Raw genomic sequence first — 20966 nt, 5'->3', positions numbered from 1 at the left:
TACTGAGAAACACAAGTTTCCATAGGGAAGAGCTAGAACCTGAAGAAGGGAAGAGGAGTTTTTAAAGATAGGAAATCTCTGAACCTATAGAGAGGCAAATATGCCGAGGATTGCAGATTTCCACAGTGAGTAACTAGAATCTGGGGTGAAGAGGAGAGGTGCACCCATAATCAGGGAGTCTCGAAAGGGAGACATGTGGTGTGATTAAACTATCTACTGAAAGGACATTGGCAGGTTGGAAAAGTGTCTTCCTGTGCCTGAAATCCATGCCATGATTTTTGTTTCTAAGCCACTACAGTGAACGGGACAGTTCTTATGTAGTGAGGGTGGGGGGGGGCAGGATAAAAGCATTGCATAGCACCAAGATTCTAAGGGAGTGTGTCCCATGTAAACCCTCTTAAAGGCATAGTCCTTTAAGTAGGGAAAGAGTGTGAAGCTGACATTATATAAATGTGATAGTAGCCTTGATGCCTTCAGATGTTATGAGGGGTTGCAGGCTTAGGGGAAGAGGGGTTTAGGAAAAGAAGCCTGAGAATGAAGTGCTGAGTAACTCAGAATCATAGCATAAGAGTAGAATCTGAACCTGCAAATAGGTGGGAAAATGTGGGATACAAATGAAATAAATAAATAAATAAAATAAATCTAGGATAATTGTACATTAAGCTAGAGATGATGGTAAAAGGGGGTTAATAAAAGCTGGACTGGATTCAGTATAAGAAGGGCTGGAGGTATTGATGAGACTGAAGTCCTATCACAGATTATAAATTGATCATCTGAAATTTCCCCTTCAAAGAAAAGCAGATTAAGCTTAGCCAAGGGCCATACCGAGAGCTGTGCGAGTGATGGCAGCCACAAAGGGTGCAAGGGAGGTGGGGTACCAAAATTGCTCCCTATCCATTGTCTCCTTGCCTTGGCTGTAGTGCAGTTGGGGTGGGGGACATATCATACAGGGTGTAATCAGGGCCGTGCCGATGCGGTAAGCGGGGTAAGCAAGGCAGGGGGGGCGCCGCTGCCCTGCCTTCCGCTCACTTGCAAAATCTTTCACCTGAAGTTGCGATCCCGGAAGTGAAAGCAAGGAAGTGAAAGCAACACAGCAGAATTCACTGAGGTAGGCAGGCTCTAAGTTATTTGAGAGAATGCAACCAGATTGCTATATATGCTTTGGTTTGGGGATAACTCCTCACTCAGGGTGAGCTTCAGAGCTTGAACAACATTCAAATTAAAGAGAACCTGAAATTTTAAAAGTGCTAAAAATAAGTTTTAAAAGTATTTGCATTAAATCTAATTGCAGAATTCAGGTGCTGGGAGTCTGTAGTTGGTTGTCATATGCTCAGATTTGTTTAAATCATATGCACTTTGGGAAGTTCTCATTGCATATTTAAGGATAAAAAAATGATGGAAATGTTTACAGCCTTAATATTAGGTCATGGCTCTGATCAAAAGTGTGAAGTTTTATCCAAAAACGAAGGGTTTATCTAGTGTTTTTGACTAAAACTTCCCATTACAGTGTCTGTATGTTAATCTGCATTCAAATAGAGCTCACTGATTGGATGATCAGCTTCTGTTAGCAATCTGCCGGGAAGGGAACAGAGTGAGACAGCAACTGACCGTGGGTTTGGCCAAGAGAGACATGCAGCTGTGAGTTCCTGTGTGTGTTGACTGAAATTATAAAAGAGTGCCTGATTATGTGGTAAATGAGAAAATATGAATGGAAACAGGTTGGTGGAGATTGAAGTTTGAGGTATCTCTAGTGAGAAAAGGATCTGAATATTTCAGGATTACTTGAAGTTTATGAAGAATAGAAAAGGGTGAATTTCAGTTTAAGAGTGTTTAAATCCTATAAGCTATATAAAGGCTGGGTAGATTTAAGTGACTGTAAGCAAGGAAACCTTAATATTTGATCTGAAATAAATATTTGATCTGAGATAGTTGATCAGAGAAATGTTTGATCTGAATTATATCCTTTGGTGCAAAGGAGATTAGAAAAAGAATCTTTGGAAACTAAGAGGACTTTGCTCACATTTTGAATTAGCATTCCTATTTTGAGTTGGAAATCTTTGAAGTGTTATGAAAATACATTTTGCTTTAATGAAATTTGCTAAACTTTAGAGTCAGAGACTTATCAATGAGGGATACATACAGTGCTATTTTTTCCTGAGGTCTGGCTTACTTGCCTGCGCCCTTCTGTTCCCGCTCTGCTAGACGGAGGGGGGGGGGGGGGCGCCAACTGATAGTCTGCAGGGGGCATCAGAGACCCTAGGCACAGCCCTGGGTGTAATTCTGACTTGGTACAGTCTATAAATTTTATCCCATTGCCTAGGAATAAAAGTGTAATGCAAATGAATTACTAAGCCCGAGAGCTGGAGGGTGACCCTACTTCTGCCTGCATGTTAATCTAAGGCTGACGCTTTGTTGACCTTGGCAGTAGCGGCGAGCACAGGGAGGAGGGGTAAGAAGGGCGCCTTGGCTGGAGTGAAGGGTAGAAAAGCGGGATTCAGCAGCATGATAGCGAGGAGCGAGGTTGGGATCCTATTGAGCTGAAGGTGACATACTGGATTGAGTGCAGGGTGTTGGGATGGGCAGCAGTGCCACTATGGATGCTCTCACGGGTAGAGTTGTGTAGCGGGAAGCCGGTGGAGGAGAGGAATCTGTGGTTGAAGGTGGCGTGCAGGATTGAGTGCGGGGTGTTGGGATGGGCAGTGGTGCTGCTAAGGATGCTCCCACAGGTAGAGTTGCGTAGCGGGAAGCCAGTGGAGGAGAGGAATCGGTGGGTGGAGGGCCTCCTGCTCCTGAGCTAGTAGGGGAGGGTAGTGTGCATCCTGCTTCTCCTCTGCTAGGATGAGTTGGACCCCATGGTGGGGCTGATGTGCCACAACAGCATGGACAGGATATGTTGAGTTCTTGGGCATGGCCACCACCTTACTCAGCACCGTGGTTGTCTTTGGGGCCTTGGGTTATACCCAGTGATGTGCTGGAGCCGGCTCACAAGAGCCAGTTGTTAAATTTTTTACCGTCTTGCGAGCCGGTTGTTGTTCAGGGCGAGCCGGCTCTCCTCCCTCCTTCCCTCGAGTTACAGGGTCCTTCCCTCCTTCCTTCGAGCTACAGGCTCCCTCACAGTGTATGGATTCTTCGGGGCAGGCAGGAAAGATCCCCAGTCTTGCCTGCCCGCTGCCAGTGCTGATCCTCCCCCGCTGCTGGATCGCTGTTTAAAAATGGCTGCGGAGACTTCCAGCAGCGGCTTCGTGAGACTTCTGCTGAAGTCTTGGAGGCTGCCCTTGTAAGTCTCGGTGGCAATTTTGGAGAGCGATCCGGCAGCTTGGAAGGGTCAGTGCCGGCAGCGGGCAGTCAAGACTGGGGATCTTTCCTGCCTGCCCCGAAGAATCCACTCAACAACCGACAATCGCTGGGTATGGGTGGCTGGAGGGGGGGCAGGGGAGAGAGGACAATCGCTGGGTATGGGTGGCTGGAGGGCGGGCAGACGAGACAAGACAATTGCTGGGCATCGGTGGCTGGAGGGGGGAAGGGGAGCGAGGACAATCGCTGGGTATGGGTGGCTGGAGGGGAGGGCAGGGGGAGAGGAGGGTTGCTGGACATGGGTGGATGGAGGAGAGGGAAGGGAGAGAAGAAATGCTGGACATGGATGGAGGGGAGGGAAAAGTGAGGAAGGAGATGAGATGAGGGAAAAGGAAGAGAGGAGAAAAATTGCACATGGATGAAGAAAATAGGCAGAAGCTGGATCCACTGGACAGTCATGTCTGCAGAGGACCCAGCTTTTACTTACGGATATAGGGCAATAAATGAAGAAGAAAGGCAGAAAGTAAAGAAATAAATGGAAAGGAAGCCCTGGAAACGGAGTTAAGAGGACAGATAGCAGCAGAATCAGATACTGGGCCAGCATGATCAGAAAAACAAAGTCACCAGACAACAAAGGTAGAAAAAAATGATTTTATTTTCATTATAGTGTTTGGAATATGTCCACTTTGAGAATCAGTTGCTCAACATTAAAAGTTTATATTTATTTACTTATTTATGGCATTTTCTCCCACATTAAACATGAATTAGATTGGAACCTGGGATCATTTAATTTTTTTTCCTGGAGTAATGCATTGCGCCCCCCCCCCAGGCTCTCTCCCCGGCTATAGCCAGCTCTGCAATTTGGGGGGGGGGGGGGCAGAGGTGGACGGTGGGGCACAGAGGTTGACCGGGGAGAGAGCATGTTGTTAAACATTTACCAGCACACCACTGGTTATACCCCCTCCTCCCCTGGCAGTTACTTAGCAGCTGTCAAGCACTGGGGCCAAAAATTCAGGAGAATGCTGGGTTTCCTTTGGGTTGGGGGTGGGCATAGGACACAGTGGTGGACCTTGTGGATAGATGGGGGATTGCCATCAGGAAGGTTAGTGGGGGGACCATGACGAACTACTGCTACAGGAAGAGTGGATTGCTGCCAGTGTTATTTAAGTTTGAATCTGAAACATCGAAGATTTCTTGCAGTATCTTGTCAACATTTTGAATTAAAGATGTGTTGTATTTCCAGATTGTCGTGTCCCTGATGAGCGATTCCTTGCCTAGTTGAGATTGTGTTGCTGCTCTACAATGGAAAAGAATTGCTGTGTTTCGGTCAATCATGCTTTTCTTCCCATAGGCTTGCAAAATAGTGTGAACAGATGTCTGAATTACTTTCCTTGGATCCACTATAATTTTTTCTGCATTTGGTTTCCAAGGCTGTCTGTAAATGTGCTGTAATATGTTAACTCCAGGTATAGTATTCCAGGTTGAAAAGTTGAATGCAGAGGTAAATACGGTTTTGGGGAAGACATGATTTTCAAAATGGAAAGCTGCAGTGTTTGGATGAACAGTCTGAAGGCTGTTCATCATTGTCTTCCAGTTTAGGTGTTTAATGGGCAGAATTATTTCATCAATATCATTGAGTACTACATACGTGCTGGTGTACATGTTCCTGTACACACAGTCATTTAATGCTGCCAGTTGTCCATAATAGCCAATGTCTTTTGGATCCATTGAATAATGCCATTTGTCAGACACATCAAGATACTTGTGGATTGGCCAGGGAATCACCTCTACGGTACCTTCTGTGACATAGTACTGCAAAGTTTTCTCCATCAGTTGGCTGCAGCTGTTTTTATAGATCACCACTTTTTGTGCTCCTAATAGTTTATACATCTCTATAGCTTGTATGAACTGTAAGACATTGCTGTAATTCCCAAACATGGTAGAAATGCAGACTGTAAACTCTGCAGAGAATGTTGTGGGTTCACGATTTCTGATTTCAAATGTGGGTAGCTGGTTCATATCTCCTTCAGAGGACCAATGAATTGAAACATATTTTGGATCACAGGCTGGGGGTTCTGAGCAAAGTAAATCTGTTGTGCAGTAAGGGAATCCCCATCTGTCAGAGTGCATACGTATATTTGCTTTCGTTATGGAGACATTGCCATCTGGAGAACAGGGGAACCAGCAGTACAGTTCTTTCACTTTATGGTGAATGATTGTGATGACACGTATAGAAGAATTATTTCTATTGTCATAGTATGCTGAGATTATAAAAGTTCTGTTATCACTTAATGGTGTGATTGGGTGGTTATGAGTAATATTAGGGCCCATAAAACATCTTTTTGTTTGAAGGGGACAATCTCCAGCACCAACCCCAAGATCTCTAGTTGCTGATGATATGTGAGGCAAAATATTGGTGGGACCGTAGCCCATGTCATTCCACAGTCTATGGGTAATATTTATTTTATATTTTGATTGACTTGAAGATTTGTCTAGTAGATGATTGAACATGGAGATAATTGTTACAGTAAGAAGGTAAACCCCAGCGAAATATCTATTATAGTATGACATCTGAGTTGAATGCTTTTTTCCAATGTTTCTGTCACAGAGATCTGGAAGAAAAATTGAAAAGTTATAACAAGCTCTTACAATATTCTAAAAAAAATGTTCTGATTTGGACTCCTTTGGCATCCTTATCATAGTCATCCATGACATCAGCCATGAGGCTGTTTCAAGGTGAACTGTAATTGCTAACCTATTGTCAACAGGCAATAACAAAACAACAAAGAAAATAATAACTGTCCTACAGACTCTAGTAACAATAAAACAATGGTAATAATCAACCCTACAGCCCCGGGGAAAAATCAATAACTCGAGAGAAACCAGGAAAAAAAATTGTAATGAACAAGAAAAAAAATGAAATATGCTTTTACATGGTGGCCCTGATTGTGCTGTGCCAGGCTAAAGGGGACACTAGTGTTGCCTACAGTACTGCTTCAAATAGGAGTGAGGACCACCTCCAGGCGGTACTCTTTTGCTCGCATTCTCATTTGTTTTCTTCTTTTTTTCCTCATTTCTTTCTTTTTTTTTTTTTTTAATAATTTATTCCTCATTTATTTCTAATTTTTATGTTTTGAATTCAGTCAGTCTCCATTTTCCAGCCTCTTTTTCCCAACTCCCCTGTCCTCCAATCATCTCATGTCACTTTCTCCTTGTGGGGCCAGAAATGGCAGCCTAGGAACTATAAAGGCATTTCAGACATTGTCCTCCTAACTACCTCTTACTCTCTAGCTGCTGCCATGTGCACTTCCTCTTTAGAGTGGAAAGAGATTCCATAGAACAAAGAAGGGGCTGTTCAGATGCTTTAACTCTTTAGTTCCATGCCATAGTGCTATTCCTCTCCCTTGTGTTTGCTAATGGAAGCAGAGCTGTCTATCACAGCAATACCAAGTTAACCAGCTCCAGTATGGAGATTTGGGGACAGTCCTGGATTTCTGACTACCCCATCACAGTGCATTATAGGACTCTCGGCACTGACTTCAATGGACAAGATCAGGTACTAAAAATCCCCACACTGCTTTGGGATATAAATTCAAAGCCACGATTGGCCAGAAAGTATCCAGCCTGAATACTTGACATCTCTGCTACCATTGTTTCCTCTCTTTTCTATGACCTTTTTCAGGGCAAGGCCAGCAGCATCCTGATGAATTCCCAGAAGTCTGTGGACTACAGATTAGGAAAAAATATCACAAAACTAATATACATCCAATGTCCTTGAAAAACAAAAATGTTATAAAAAGTCCCAAAAAGAACAATGTTCAGTTCCAAAATACTCTTAACATACATCACAAGTTTAATGTATGTTTGTTACGAGTATAAATATTGGGATAATTTAAAATTAAGGGAAGGTTTTTCCGCCAATGATGGAGTAGATCTATGTGATCACATTTAGCTCTAAGCCTTTGGGTTTGGAGCTCTTGGAAGCTTTTCTTTCCCTTTATTGCTAAAATTGCCTTTCTTTGAACAATGGTCTCGAGTCATGAATGAATATTTTCTTTAGGGAAGTTGTGATTTCACACCTGTGTATTTTTTTGTTATAGTGTATTCTAAGAATTCTTTTAAAACATTTGAAAAGGAAGAAGAGCATTTATACAACACATACTGTGTTGTAAAAGAAACATTCTGTGGGTAATTTTAGAAGCTCATTTTCACATATAAAACAGAGTTTTATGGGCAGAAACCACTTCTTTTAAATTGTTCATAATACCAGAAGGTAAAAATGTGCATGTAGTAGAGACATTTCCAGGGGCAGTGTTGGGGACAGGTTAGCATTCATATACATCATTTATATAAAAGACACACTATTGAGGTCTGCTTATGTTATTCAAAGGGGTGCTCTGAAGATACAGACATCAGGTCTGAGCCCCACTAAAGCTCCCCACAACACACACACACGTAAAATAAGCTGTAAAATACTTTTCCAGATATTTCCTATGCCTCCCAAGAGAGATGTAAGCGCTTCCTGGTTTGGAGAAGGTGAGATACTTCCTGTGGACCACCTTTTTGTGTTCCAGTTTTTCTGCTTCGGTGTGGTGAACTATGCTAATGAAAAATATGGGGTCCATTTATTAAGGTGCGCTGAAAATGGCTTGCGGTAGGGTAGGCGCGGGTTTTGGGCACGCACTGATCCATTTTGCACTGTGTCTGGAAAAAAAGGCCTTTTTAAAAAAAAGTTTGCCGAAAATGGACGTGCAGCAAAATCAAAATTGCCATGTGTTCATTTTGGGTCTGAGATCTTACCGCCAGCCATTGACCCAGCGGTAAAGACTCATACGGTAACCGGGCGGTAATGACCTACGTGCGTCAAGTGCCACTTGGGACGCGTCCAATAGGTGTGCCCAAAAATAAAAATGATTTTTTGAACATGCGCCAAAAATGAAATTACCACAAGAGCCACATGGTAGCCGTGTGGTAACTCCATTTTGGCTCACATTGGGCACGTGCAAACGCTTATGTGGCTTAGTAAAAGGGCCCCTATATTTTTTGACCCATTCAGCTGAAAAATTTCTTAGATAATAAATGTCCTCTTTGCTGTACTCCTGGAGTTATGAGAAGAGGCAAGAGATATGGTAGTTAGGTTCCATCTTCTTTTAGCATATTCCTGTGTATTTTATTTGTAACTTGTTTCCTTTAAGATAATGCCCTAATATTTCGTGAATCGCCTTTCCTTTTTTTTTTTTTTGTGGTCTTACAGGCTGTTTCTAGGTAATTATTTATCCTTTTTTATCAATTTTTAAAGTTATTTTCCTGAAGCAATGATCTGCATATTTCCTTAATCAATAAGTGTTTTTCTTGATACGTGATGTTTAAATATTATAAACAACTTTTCTTTTTTTAAGTTGCAAAAATTGTGTTGAAAGCTTATAATGTCCCCTTTTTGGGCAGTCTATTATGCTGTTCCTTGTTGTTTCCAGGCCTACTCAATTGAAGTGGAAAAGTTTCCTTCAGTTAAAATCTAGGGTATTGGCATTAGGTGCCTCATTTTTTTTCTTAAATTTCCCTGTAAATGTTTGGTAAGATATGGGAATAATTCTTATATTTTCCTTGATCCCACCCATTTGAAAACTTTTGTGCTGGCAAAAGAAGGGTACTTCAGTTCTTCGTGAAATGTTTTTTTGTTTTTGTTTTGCTGCTCCATAATTAAAAGTTCTCCTTGATGTGAGCTGTTTGTATAACTATTTTGGAATGTTTCTTTATGCATAATTCTCTGTTTCTCATTGTAACATTTAGGGCTTCTTTTACTAAGCTGCTCTAGTGATCCCTGGTGCGGCAAATGAGAAGAAGGTGTAAAAGTTTGCATTTAATTTCTTTGTGATACTTTTTAAAGAAATATGCACAAGAGTAAATTAAGCATATACTTACCATACAAATCAGGGAGTCATAATAAAATCATCTCCTTTGTAGTTTATTTAACTTTGTATTGTACTCCTATATTATATGATGGTATTTTGATTGTATGATGTATATTATATTTTATTCCACTACTGTGAACCATTCAGATCATATCACACCCCTCTTTGTTCAATTATACTGGTTATCCAATAATCCAAATCGAGATGAGGGGATCAAATATTGTATGCTCAATCAACATCACACTCTTAATGTATAAAGGAAAGGCCTCAAGAAGCCCCTGGCTATATGTATTGTCGCTCACAGGGGCTGCGCTGCTTCATCATCGGCCTCAACCTTTAAATTATTCAAATTTAAATTCTTCAAATTTTATATTATCTTCAAAATACAAATGTATATATGTGTTCTCAAAAAACTAAGTCAAACTGTGTCGAAAAATACTTATGCACTCAAAAAATCTACAAATTACTTAGCTTCTCAAAATCAGGTCCTCTTAACCATGATTTTGAGAAGCTAAGTAATTTGTAGATTTTTTGAGTGCATAAGTATTTTTCGACACAGTTTGACTTGCCAGCTCTGGTTTTATTCCATGTTTTCAGTTCAGTTTCACTTTGCTTTATATAGTGGACTGTTGCTAGTTCTTTGTAGCAAGTAATGGTTCGTTAAGGCAAGTGTAGAGATTGAGAGCTCTATGTATATAGCCTGTTTGTGTTATGTTAGCTCTCTGTTTATTAAATAAGATAACAACTGCTATGGCGATTTATTATCATTATTAAAGGAAGATTTCACTTTTAAAATATATATATATAAATTTTTTTAAGTCTCCAAGTTTTTCCTTCTTTTTTTTTTCTTACTTTTTGCAATTTGTTTGCAGTGTCCTCACCTTGATTGAGGAAAGCACCCTGCTGGTTTTTTATGTTTCAATCTCATGTCCTGCTTGGACTATTGTGAGTTATCTATGTTTTTATTATTTTGATTATGTATGTTTTCAAGTAACATTATAGTAATAGATTTCTCCTATTAAGGTATTCATCCAACATATATGCCATTCCTTTCTGAAAGAGATAACTGATAACAAATGACATTTTAAATAAGTATTGCCATAGAATCTTTTCTGTGTGGCCATTGTCTTGTTGAATCATATGATTTATTTTGGTCCTTTTAATATTCTATTTTACCTTTCTTTGTATATATATAATTATAACTGACATTTTAAATGTATTATAAATATATATTGCCATATAATTCTTTTTGTGAGTTTTATTGAGTGATAAAATTGTATGAAGTATTTTGCTATAATTGTTGTGAGTCTGATTCTTTATATATGTAAGTATAAATTATATTGTATTATGTTAATTATTGTTTGGACTATTGTTCTTATGCTATCTAAATCAGTTATCTCTATTTCAGATAATTATCATATGCATAACAGAGAATTTATGATTGTCTTATTTGTGTTACTCAAATTTGTATGTTTGTAAACATAGGTTTATGTAGGTATTTATGTTTATTTCCTTGACGATATTTGATTTCTCCTTCCAAGAGTTTGATTGATTTTATATATCTGATATGGTTTCTTTTTGATTATTAATGTTTTATGATATAGTATTATACAAATATATATGTTTTTAATTGTATTTGATTTTATTTGCTTTTGTAGAGCCCCTGACGCAGCCCTTGTGGGCGAAACACAGTCTGTGTCGGGCAAAACTCTGAAAATAAAGTTTTGAACCATATCACTGATTGATCTGCTTTGTTTATCTCCACGTTGGATTTTGCAGATCGCTTGCCATCTTGATTCTTAGTTACATACAATATGGAAGCCATGTGCCACAACAATCTCAACATCTGCCGAGCTGTGACCTGCTGAGAGGCTCGAATCTTGGAAGTAAGTGTGACAAGAGTGTCTGCTCTCATCTCTGCAAGGTAGGCTCGAACCTTCTGTGTATTGAGCAGGGCTCCTATGAATTCCAATAGATGGACAGGACGAAGATGGGACTTGGGGTAGTTTAAAACGAACCCTAGTAACTCGAGCACCTGAATAGTCATTCGCATGGACTCCTGAGCTCCTTCCAGAGAGCTGCTCTTTACCAGCCAATTGTCGAGACATGGGAAACACATGGACTCCCAGTCTATGTAGCGATGCTGTAAACTACCGTTAGACATTTGGTGAAAAGCCTGGGAGCTGATGGGAGGCCAAAAGGCAACATGCGGTACTGAAAGTGATGTGTTCCCAGTCAAAATCAAAGGTACTTCTGGTGGGCTGGAAGTATCAAGATGTGAGTATATGCATCCTTTAAGTCCAGATAGCATAGCCAATCATCTTTCTGAATCACTGGGAGAAGGGTGCCCAGGGAAACCATCCTGAACTTTTCTCTGACTAGGAATTTTTTCAGGGCCCTTAGGTCTAGGATGGGACGCATTCCCCCCATTTTCTTCTGCACAAGGAAGTACCTGGAATACGATCCCTTCTCTTCCTCCCCTGGTGGAACGGGTTTGACTGCTTGGGCCTTCAGAAGGGCAGGGAGTTCCTCTGCAAGTACCTGCCTGTGCTGATAGCTGAATGAATGAGCTCACAGTGGGCAATTTGGAAGTCTTTGAGTGCATATTTGAGAAGGACATGTTAGGAGACCCACCGGTCGGAGGTTATAAGGGGCCACCTTTCATGGAAAACCTTCAGCCTCTCCCTAACCGGCAAGTCAGCCGGGATGGACACTTTTACTGTGGCTATGCTCTGCTGGAGCAAGCCAAAAGCTTGTCCCTTGATATGGGACCTAAAGTGACTCACTGGGTTAAAAATTGGTTAAATGGAAGGAGAAAGAAGGTAGTTGTAAATGGAGCTTGATCTGAGGAAAGGGATGTTATCAGTGGTGTACCGCAGGGATCAGTCCTCAGGCCAGCTCTCTTTAACATCTTTATGAGAGATATTGTGGAAGGACTGTCTGGTAAGGTTTGTCTCTTTGCGGATGATACCAAACTCTGTAATAGGGTGGACACCCCTGAGGGTGTGGATAGCATGAGGAAGGATCTAGTGAAACTTGAAGACTAGTCTGATAATTGGCAACTAAGATTTAATGCTAAGAAATGCAGGGTGATGCACTTGAGTTATAAGAATCCAGGGGAACAGTACAATATAAGGAGTGAAGTGCTTCTGTGTATGAAAGAAGAGCGGGATTTGGGGGGTGATTGTATCTGATGATCTTAAGATCTCCAAACAGGTAGAAAAAGCGACGGTCAAAGCCAAAAGGATGTTTGGTTGCATAAGAAGAGGGATGACCAGCAGGAAAAAAAGAGGTGATAGTGCCCTTGTATAAGTCTCTGGTGAGGCCCTATTTAGAGTACTGGGTGCAGTTCTGGAGACCGCACCTATGGAAGGGTATAAACAGGATGGAGTCGGTCCAGAGGGTGGCTACAAAATTGGTAAAAGGTGTGAGCAAAATCTAAATAAATAAAGAGGAAATAGGCTTAGGAGGAATCTAAGAAAATACTCTTTCATGAAAAAAGTGGTGGATGCATGGAATGACCTCCTGGTGGAGGTCGTGGGGATGGGGACAGGCATGTGGGATCCCTTAGGAAAGAGTTAGTGGTTACTGAGAATGGGTAGACTGGATGGGCCTTTGGCCCTTATCTACCATCATGTTTCTATGTTGACTGGGGAGCAGCAGGAGCCTTAGGTGCACGCTGTTGACATGAATGAGCACGCTGGAGCTGAGCCTGAACAGACCGGCAAGCCAAGGGGTTGAACCTATGCTGTAATCCTCCTTGGTTTGTAAAAAGTCAGAAACATGCAGCCCTGCATATTGCTATACTCTGAGCAGAGATCCTGGATGCCACATCAAAAGTGTCATAAGTGTCCCCGGCCAAGAATTTTCAACATATCTTCTGCTGCTTGACCAACTTGTGAAGTGACTCGTCCAGGCCCGACAACTTATGCACTGAGTTTCGCAAGTGGATACTTGTGAAGAGCTGGTACGATTATAGGGTCCCAAAAAACAACAAGGCAAACGATCTGCAAAATCCAATATGGGAAAGAAAGCCAGCAGATCAATATCACAACAAAAAGATTTTATTGAAGATACCGTGTATGAACAAATCGCCCGACACAGGCCGTGTTTCGCCCACCTAGGGCTGCGTCAGGGGCTACAATGAACAAATATATAATAATTATCATAGATCATAATAAATAAAATATAACACACGAGCATAATATATCAAATATATAAATTGACAAAAAACAAATAATAAAATATGGAATATTACTAAGTATACATAGAGAGTATACTAGAATAATTACATGAATAAGCATATCGCTATGCACTGTCCAATATAAATTATATATATATATATATATATATATATATATATATATATATATACACACATGTACATAAAAGAGCATATATAAGAAAATATATATAAAAGAAGTGTATGTAATGCAACAATTGTATGACAGTGCATATAAACATATATGTAAAAGCATAATAAAATCTGACATCACATAACAGCAAAGCAAGGGCACTGGTATATATTACGAACTTCAATACAAATATGTATAAAAAATTTCATAAATGAGATAATAAAAGGGCACATACCTAATTTGAAACCTTCGTAAAGGGGCAACTATAAAAAAGTGAACATGGAAACAATCAAATAATACACTATCCAGCTTATAATCGAACGAGAATAACGCCCAAGTTCCGACCTAAATCGGGAGATGGGCGTTCTTCTCACAAAAACAAATAAAGCGGTATAATCGAAAGCCGAACTTTGGACGCTTTCAACTGCACTCCGTCGCGGATGCGGACAAAGTTGACGGGGGCGTATCGAAGGCGTGTCGAAGGCGGAACTGGGGCGTGGTTATCGGCCGAACAGAGATGGGCGCCCTTCGCCGATAATGGAACAGTTTTGAGCTAGAATTTAGGACACTTTTCCTGGACCCTGTTTTTTGACGAATAAGGCCCCCAAAAGTGCCCTAAATTACCAGATGACCCCCAGAGGGAGTCGGGGATGACCTCCCCTGACTCCCCCAGTGGTCACTAACCCCCTCCCACCACAACAAATGATGTTTCACAACTGTTTACTTTCACCCTCAAATGTCATACCCTCCTCCCAAGCAGCAGTATGCAGGTCCCTGGAGCAGTTGTTAGGGGGTGCAGTGGACGTCAGGCAGGTGGACCCAGGCCCATCCCCCCCCCTACCTGTTACAATTGTGCTGCTTAATGCTATTAGTCGTCCAACCCCCCCAAACCCACTGTACCCACATGTAGGTGCCCCCCTTCACCTCTTAGGGCTATAGTAATGATGTAGACTTGTGGGCAGTGGGTTTTGAGGGGGATTTGGGGGGCTCAACACCCAAGGGAAGGGTGCTATGCACCTGGGAGCTCTTTTACCTTTTATTTGGTTTTTGTAAAAGTGCCCCCTAGGGTGCCCGGTTGGTGTCCTGCCATGTGAGGGGGACCAGTGCACTATGAATCCTGGCCCCTCCCACGAACAAATGCCTTGGATTTATTCGTTTTTGAGCTGGGCGATTTCATTTTCCATTATCGCTGAAAAGCAAAAACGCCCAGCTCATACCTTGACGAATAAAACATGGGCGTCTTTTTCTTTTAAAAAATACGATCCGCCCCGCCCCTTCACGGACCCGTTCTCGGAGATAAACGCCCATGGAGATAGGCGTTTCTGTTCCATTATGCCCCTCCACGTTACCAAAAAATGGGAAATTGGGTAGTATGTATTGAACTAAAAAAAACGAATTAAAAATAAATAAGGAAAAAGAAAAATTATAAAAAAATGAAAATGAAAGATAAATAATGAAAATAAAAATAAATGAAGATAAATGTAAACAATAAAAATGTTACTCACATATGGTGCATAAAAGTCAAGAAAAAACCAGCTCAAACGGGAATCCCTATAATCATAAATCAAAAAGAATTAATAAAAAACAAAAAAATAAAAATAGAGCGGATCAAGACTAATAATATGACATTAGTTTAGGTATCATAGGGTGTATTGACACTACATTGTGTATTGACATGACTAGTGCGATGTGTTTAAAAAAATACTATATACAAAACGTCTTGCAATCAAAACAACATCATGGCACAGCAAAGTCACATATATAAACACTAAATGCGATATAATGATAAAATATCTAAAAGTGCCGTGTTATAAAATGATGCACTTATTGTTATGTATGACAAACAATTATCAGTGCCCTTAAAGGCTGACAGAAGCGCAATGAAATATTAATACAGCATCGGAGGAGAATTAAACCACCACATTGCCAGTAAACTTCCTGTTATACTACTTCGAGTGATTATATATAAAAACAGGGATGATTACAGCATTAAAGCAAGGACCACAAAAAGTGTGGATATCAACGTCTCGAGCATGGTGCCCCTGGGCTCGTCCTCCCAGAAGAAAGGGAAGAGCATCAGCCATTTCATTAACAAAAGAAGGGAATGAAAGGCATCAGCTATCTCTTTAACAAGGCCTACCAGGAGAACACATAACCAACTATAACACAATACCCATCCACCTTTATTCAGAATGTATCTCTCTATAACTACTTGACCAAATCTTCTTGTTTTCCTTGTCTTCTTTGTAACACCAATTGTACTCTCTACCCTGGCATGGCTACGTCATAACAGGTCTTTGTAAGCCACATTGAGCCTGCAAATAGGTGGGAAAATGTGGGATACAAGTGCAATAAATAAATACATAAATAAATAAATAAATAAATAAATAAATTTCCTTAACAAAAGAAGGGAATGAAAGGCTTTCCAGAGGACATTTTCTTCTTTCAAGGACTCATCAAAGGAAAAGTACCTTGGATCCTCCTCTGAATCCCATGAGCACTCCTCTTCAGTGTCAGACAATACCTCCTGATGGGAGTGTGGAGACCGAACCTGCCTCGACCTTGAGGAACCACGCACTCAAGAACAGCATTTAGAAGTCTGTTACCGTCTCGATTCCAGTGACGAAAGCCGCACCAGTAGGCAAGGTAGACACAAGCGCACCCCCCCCCCCCCCGATGCAACCCATTGCATGAGGCCATCTAGCAGCTCAGGGAGACAAAACCTGGATGGCACTCATTGAAGGTTGACACCGGGAAAGTCTGGGGTGCAGATTGCAGAACTGCTGGTGTTGATATGGGAGAAGGATCTTGGCTGCTGGGAGAGCGAGTGGTCCTCCCGGCACTGACGCTTCTCTGGTGCCGAATCCTTCAACGCCCTGGAGCTCCCAGCACCATGTGTTGGCAACTGATGATGATGCTTCTTGGCCTTTGCCCAAAGCTTGTCACTGAGGCTCCTTGGTGCTGACAACATTGAATCCACATGTTGCCTTGGGGTTGGGTCCGATGATGGACGATCTTGGGGCCCTGCACAGCAGGAGTCCTCGAGGTAGGTGGAGTGGCGTAGCCAGACCTGACATTTTGGATGGGCCCAGAGCTAATATGGGTGGGCACTATGTATATAGGTATGAGTTGTGCTTCATGGGATAGTCTAAATAATGCCTTAGCGTGCACTTGATGACAAAATTATCTGCCCAACAGATGTCCTGCATCAACATAAACCACATACATACTTTATGGAACACAGAAAATTTTAAATAAATTTAAAAATGTCAATCCTGCACTATCCCACAATTCTAGGCAGATTACAACTGTTAAATACATAAAATTTAGAAGAAACCTCTCCCAAAAGTGCCAGCCAAAGCACACACCACCCAACCAATTGCACACCCAAATTTTCAGAGTATATGCCACTTTTGTGTCTGTAAATGGACAGAAAAGCAGCAGGTCAGTGTACGCATACCTGTGTAATGTGCTATTGGCTAAATAGTGTATGCTCTAGCTGGCACCCTAGGAGAGGTCTCTTCTCATGTGATTTAAATTGGTCTCTTCTACCCTCTGATTAATAGTGTATAGAACATAAAATTTTGCATATTAATTACTAGACAAGCAACACTTAAACTTGACAAGACATAAGTCTACTATAATGGCAAACATCTAAAAACATATCACAGTATCCTGTAAAAATAATGACAGCAATGGCACACATCCTTCAAACTTTGTTTTATAAGAAACATAATTGCATGATTAAATTGTGTTAAAAACCACCTTTTCTAAAATGACAAATTGGACATCGGCCTAAAATTACTTGGCAGATCTGTCATACGTGGAGGGGCATAATCGAAACGCCGGCGAACTCAGAATTTGGCCGGCTTCATATAGGCGGGTGAAAACAGGCAGGAATAATCAAAACTAATATGGCCGGCCATAAACGTACCATTATCGCGATCGAGGCCGGCCAAATTTGATGCGGGCAAAGCATAGTAAAAATGCCGCCATGAAACATTCGATTTTCGCGGTTCCAACCGGCCAAATCAGGGCCGGCCAAAGTATACTAAGAATACGGTACTTGAGAAATGTTACTGTACTTGATATTCTTCATTGTTCCGTAAATTTTCCCTGTATCTGGATGTCCGCAACTGCATTGTACTTGCGGAACATGCAGCTACGGGAAATATATTGTGTATGAAGTTCACATTTGTGATAATGATCCATATATGAAAACTCCCATATAAGGGCAACTCCGCACGTAGGTCCCGCATGCATGACGGCAATGTGTCACAGACGGCCATGCGTCATAGCCAGCCACGTGTGGAGCCATTGTACATGGCGAGACGTGCAAGTGCTGACCTATCCATATATGGAATGGCGACCCATATATGGAGCCTTGCATGTAAGGGTGGCCATCACGCATGGCCGGCCATATAAGGCGACGCACGTGGTCCCATTTTCACTGACAAATATGTCGATGCGAAGGGAGCCGAACTTCTCTGTTGCAGAGAACCTGCTGTTAGTTTACCTCTGTGTCAAGCACAGGCATGTTCTCTTCCCCTACCACCACCACCTGACCCCCAGGGCTATCTGCCTCAGAACCTGGACCGAGATCAGGGACAGGTTACACAGGTAAGTGTTTCAGCCCCCCCCCCCCCCCCTCCTGTAGCTACATATATAACAGCTCCCTCAGTAGTGTAAGCACAAACTGGAGTCTGCATTCAATAATCAATGATATGTGTACATGCACAATCATTAATATAATGTAGGTAGTAGAAATTAAAACCATTGCCACATCCCTACAATACTGCACACAAAGGTTCTCTCCGTCCTCACATCCCCTCCCCCCCACCCAGTGTTCTGAATCTCTTCTACTTGATTTACAAATGAATTTGGGTGCTGAAGGCAAGAAGGCCCATCCCCTGACTCCTGGTGTACAAACTTATATCTTGCAGAAGATTTACCTCCGGTGGAGGTACCGCCGCGTCCGCTTACAGAGCCCTCACATGATTAGGGCGGCAAGACGGCGCCTCAGGGATCAACGTAAGTATTATAAACAGGGCACTTGTACTCCTTTGTAAATGTATTTCATACTGCAAATGTCCTGTACAATATCAGTTTCCATGTGACTAATAAGCAACTAGTTAAGTCATAACACCTCTATCCCAGATCAAGGCCTGAGGTATGGCTGCAACTTCCAACTAACCTCCTGTGAGATGAATAAGATGGCATGCCTCATTTCTGTATCCCTCTTTCTGGGGTAGATACTGTTCCATGGTATTCCTGCCTGAGGTCCTACTCTTAGTGAATGTCATTGCCTCATATTAAACTTATGTGTCCCCCCCCCCCCCCCCCAAAAAAAAAAAAAAAAAAACCAACAAAATAAATCAACATAAACCCAAAATAGTCAGCCAACCATAGTCACAAATTATAATGCAAACATGCTGCTGAGCAATGAGTGTGGTCTGCCTGTGTACTCAGAGTCACACCAGTATTCACGGTTCCCTGTCATCTCATCTCATGCATTTCACACCCCATCCCCCGCCTCAGGCCAGCCAGCTCCTGCACTATGTAAGCTATGTTGGATGTGCTGATCTCAACCACAATCCTGTTACATACACAGAGCACCAGCGGCAGGAGGAGGCGGCCCAGGAGGAGGAGGAAGTGGAGGAAACGTCCCAGGAGGAGGAGGAGGAGGAGGAGATAGGCCAGGAGGAGGAGGAGGAGCAGGCAGGCCAGGAGGAGGAGGCGGCGGCCCAGGAGGAGGAGGCCCAGCAGGAGGAGGCCTGGCCAGACATGCCTCCCCTTGAGGGGGATGATGAAGGGCCCACACCCCCTGCCCTTTCTACCCCATCCCCACCCCCATCCCTAGCTGCAGCCCCATCACCACCCCCACCCCCATCTCCTGCCCCAGCACTGCGCCTCCTGCAGCAACTGGTGGATGGGGTAAACCAGTTGCTGCAGGAGGTGACAGCAATGAGGCAGCAGATGGGGGCAATGTGGCAGGCTAATGAGCAGCACCATAGGGCAGTGACGCTGCTCCTGGTGCTGCTCATTAGCCTGCTGTACACGGCCATTCAGCCAGGAAGACGTGGCCGTCAATAAAGGACATTTGGGGGGAGGGAGGGGGGATATTGTAAATAGTATTGTTTTGGATTATTTTAATATAAGTTGCATATTTTTCAGATAACAGGGTGTGTGTCTCTCTTTCTGCACTACATGCTATCAAATGCTGGGGTTCATATGAGAGGAGGCAGCAATATGGATTGCATGACAGGTGAACTGTGACAGAGAAACTTGGGTACATATGTGTGATGTGTGGCCATACAGAAGGCCACCTGTTCCATCCAATCTGCATGGCTGTATGGTAAGGGGGGAGGCTGGGTGGGCATTTGTGGTGAGGAACATAAATGCCCATCTAGCCTCTTCTTCCTCCCCCCTTTACCTTAGAGCTGCACACCACAGAGTTGTGTAGCACTAGTGAACTGCCAAGTAGAAACTTGGAGATATCTATAGGTAGCCCCTAGACAAGTTTTGCTCTTTAATCACCAGACACCCTCACCCACAATCAAACCACAATGGTGGGGGCCACAAAGATGTTACAAGGAGCTGGGCCATCTTTTGACATTGAGCAATGCTATATAGTGCTCAACAGAAAAGGGAAACCAATGTTAAAACATTAGATGGATGTTTGATTCTTCACAATTGCAATACAATACCACAGGTACAGAAGGGCCTAGGCTAGGGGATATAAATGTATATTGTTGTAGTGATTGTGAGTTTGCTCACAGCTTCTTGAGTCCCAGGAGGGTTGTAAGTTTGCACCTGAGGCAATGGAGGGTTAAGTGACTTGGCCAAGATCACAAGGAGCAGCAGCGGAATTTGAACTGGCAACCTCTGTATTATAAGACCGGTGCTCTAACCACTAGGCCACTCCAACCAACAGGCTATAGCCACCTGCACGTAATTTGGAGTAGGAATTGTAACCAGAAACCCTTGCTCTCACATGACTTAAGGGCTCAGTAGCCACGTACCTGTGGCCACCTTGAAAATAGTTTGTAGCAGTGGCATAGCCAGACCTGACATTTTGGCTGGGCCCAGAGCTAATATGGGTGGGCACTATATATATATATATAAATTTTAATTGTGCCCAGGCCCCAGCTACCTTAATTTAAAAAAAAAAATACATGATGGTGATGTTAAAATTATGATTAAAAAAAAGCATTTCCAATTGTATTACCTGCTGGGCTGGGGCTGGGCTGGGCTGGGCTGGGCTGGCACTGGCAGGAACTCGATTCTCGAATGATCTCACTCGAACCTTTCCAATTCCCACGTTTCCACAGGGCAGGGCCAGGCTGAGGCTCTAGTTCAATACTTAACCCGGCCTGCGTGCATGTGCAGCTATTTTTTTTGGCCG

The 20966-nt window shown here is 42.4% G+C and overlaps 1 protein-coding gene across 1 annotated transcript; it reads right to left on the bottom strand.

The window, feature by feature from the left end:
* Window positions 1-4425: 4425 nt before the first annotated feature.
* Window positions 4426-5625, bottom strand: LOC115472534 (beta-1,4-galactosyltransferase galt-1-like). The gene has a single exon (XM_030206828.1). The coding sequence runs from the start codon at window positions 5623-5625 to the stop codon at window positions 4426-4428; it is 1200 nt and encodes a 399-aa protein (XP_030062688.1).
* Between the last annotated feature and the right edge of the window lie 15341 nt (window positions 5626-20966).

This window comes from Microcaecilia unicolor, chromosome 6 (assembly GCF_901765095.1).
Source record: "Microcaecilia unicolor chromosome 6, aMicUni1.1, whole genome shotgun sequence".
NCBI classification, from domain to species: Eukaryota; Metazoa; Chordata; class Amphibia; order Gymnophiona; family Siphonopidae; genus Microcaecilia; species Microcaecilia unicolor.
The sequence above is the reverse complement of the archived record's forward strand: the minus strand, read 5'-3'. Positions and strand labels throughout refer to the sequence as shown.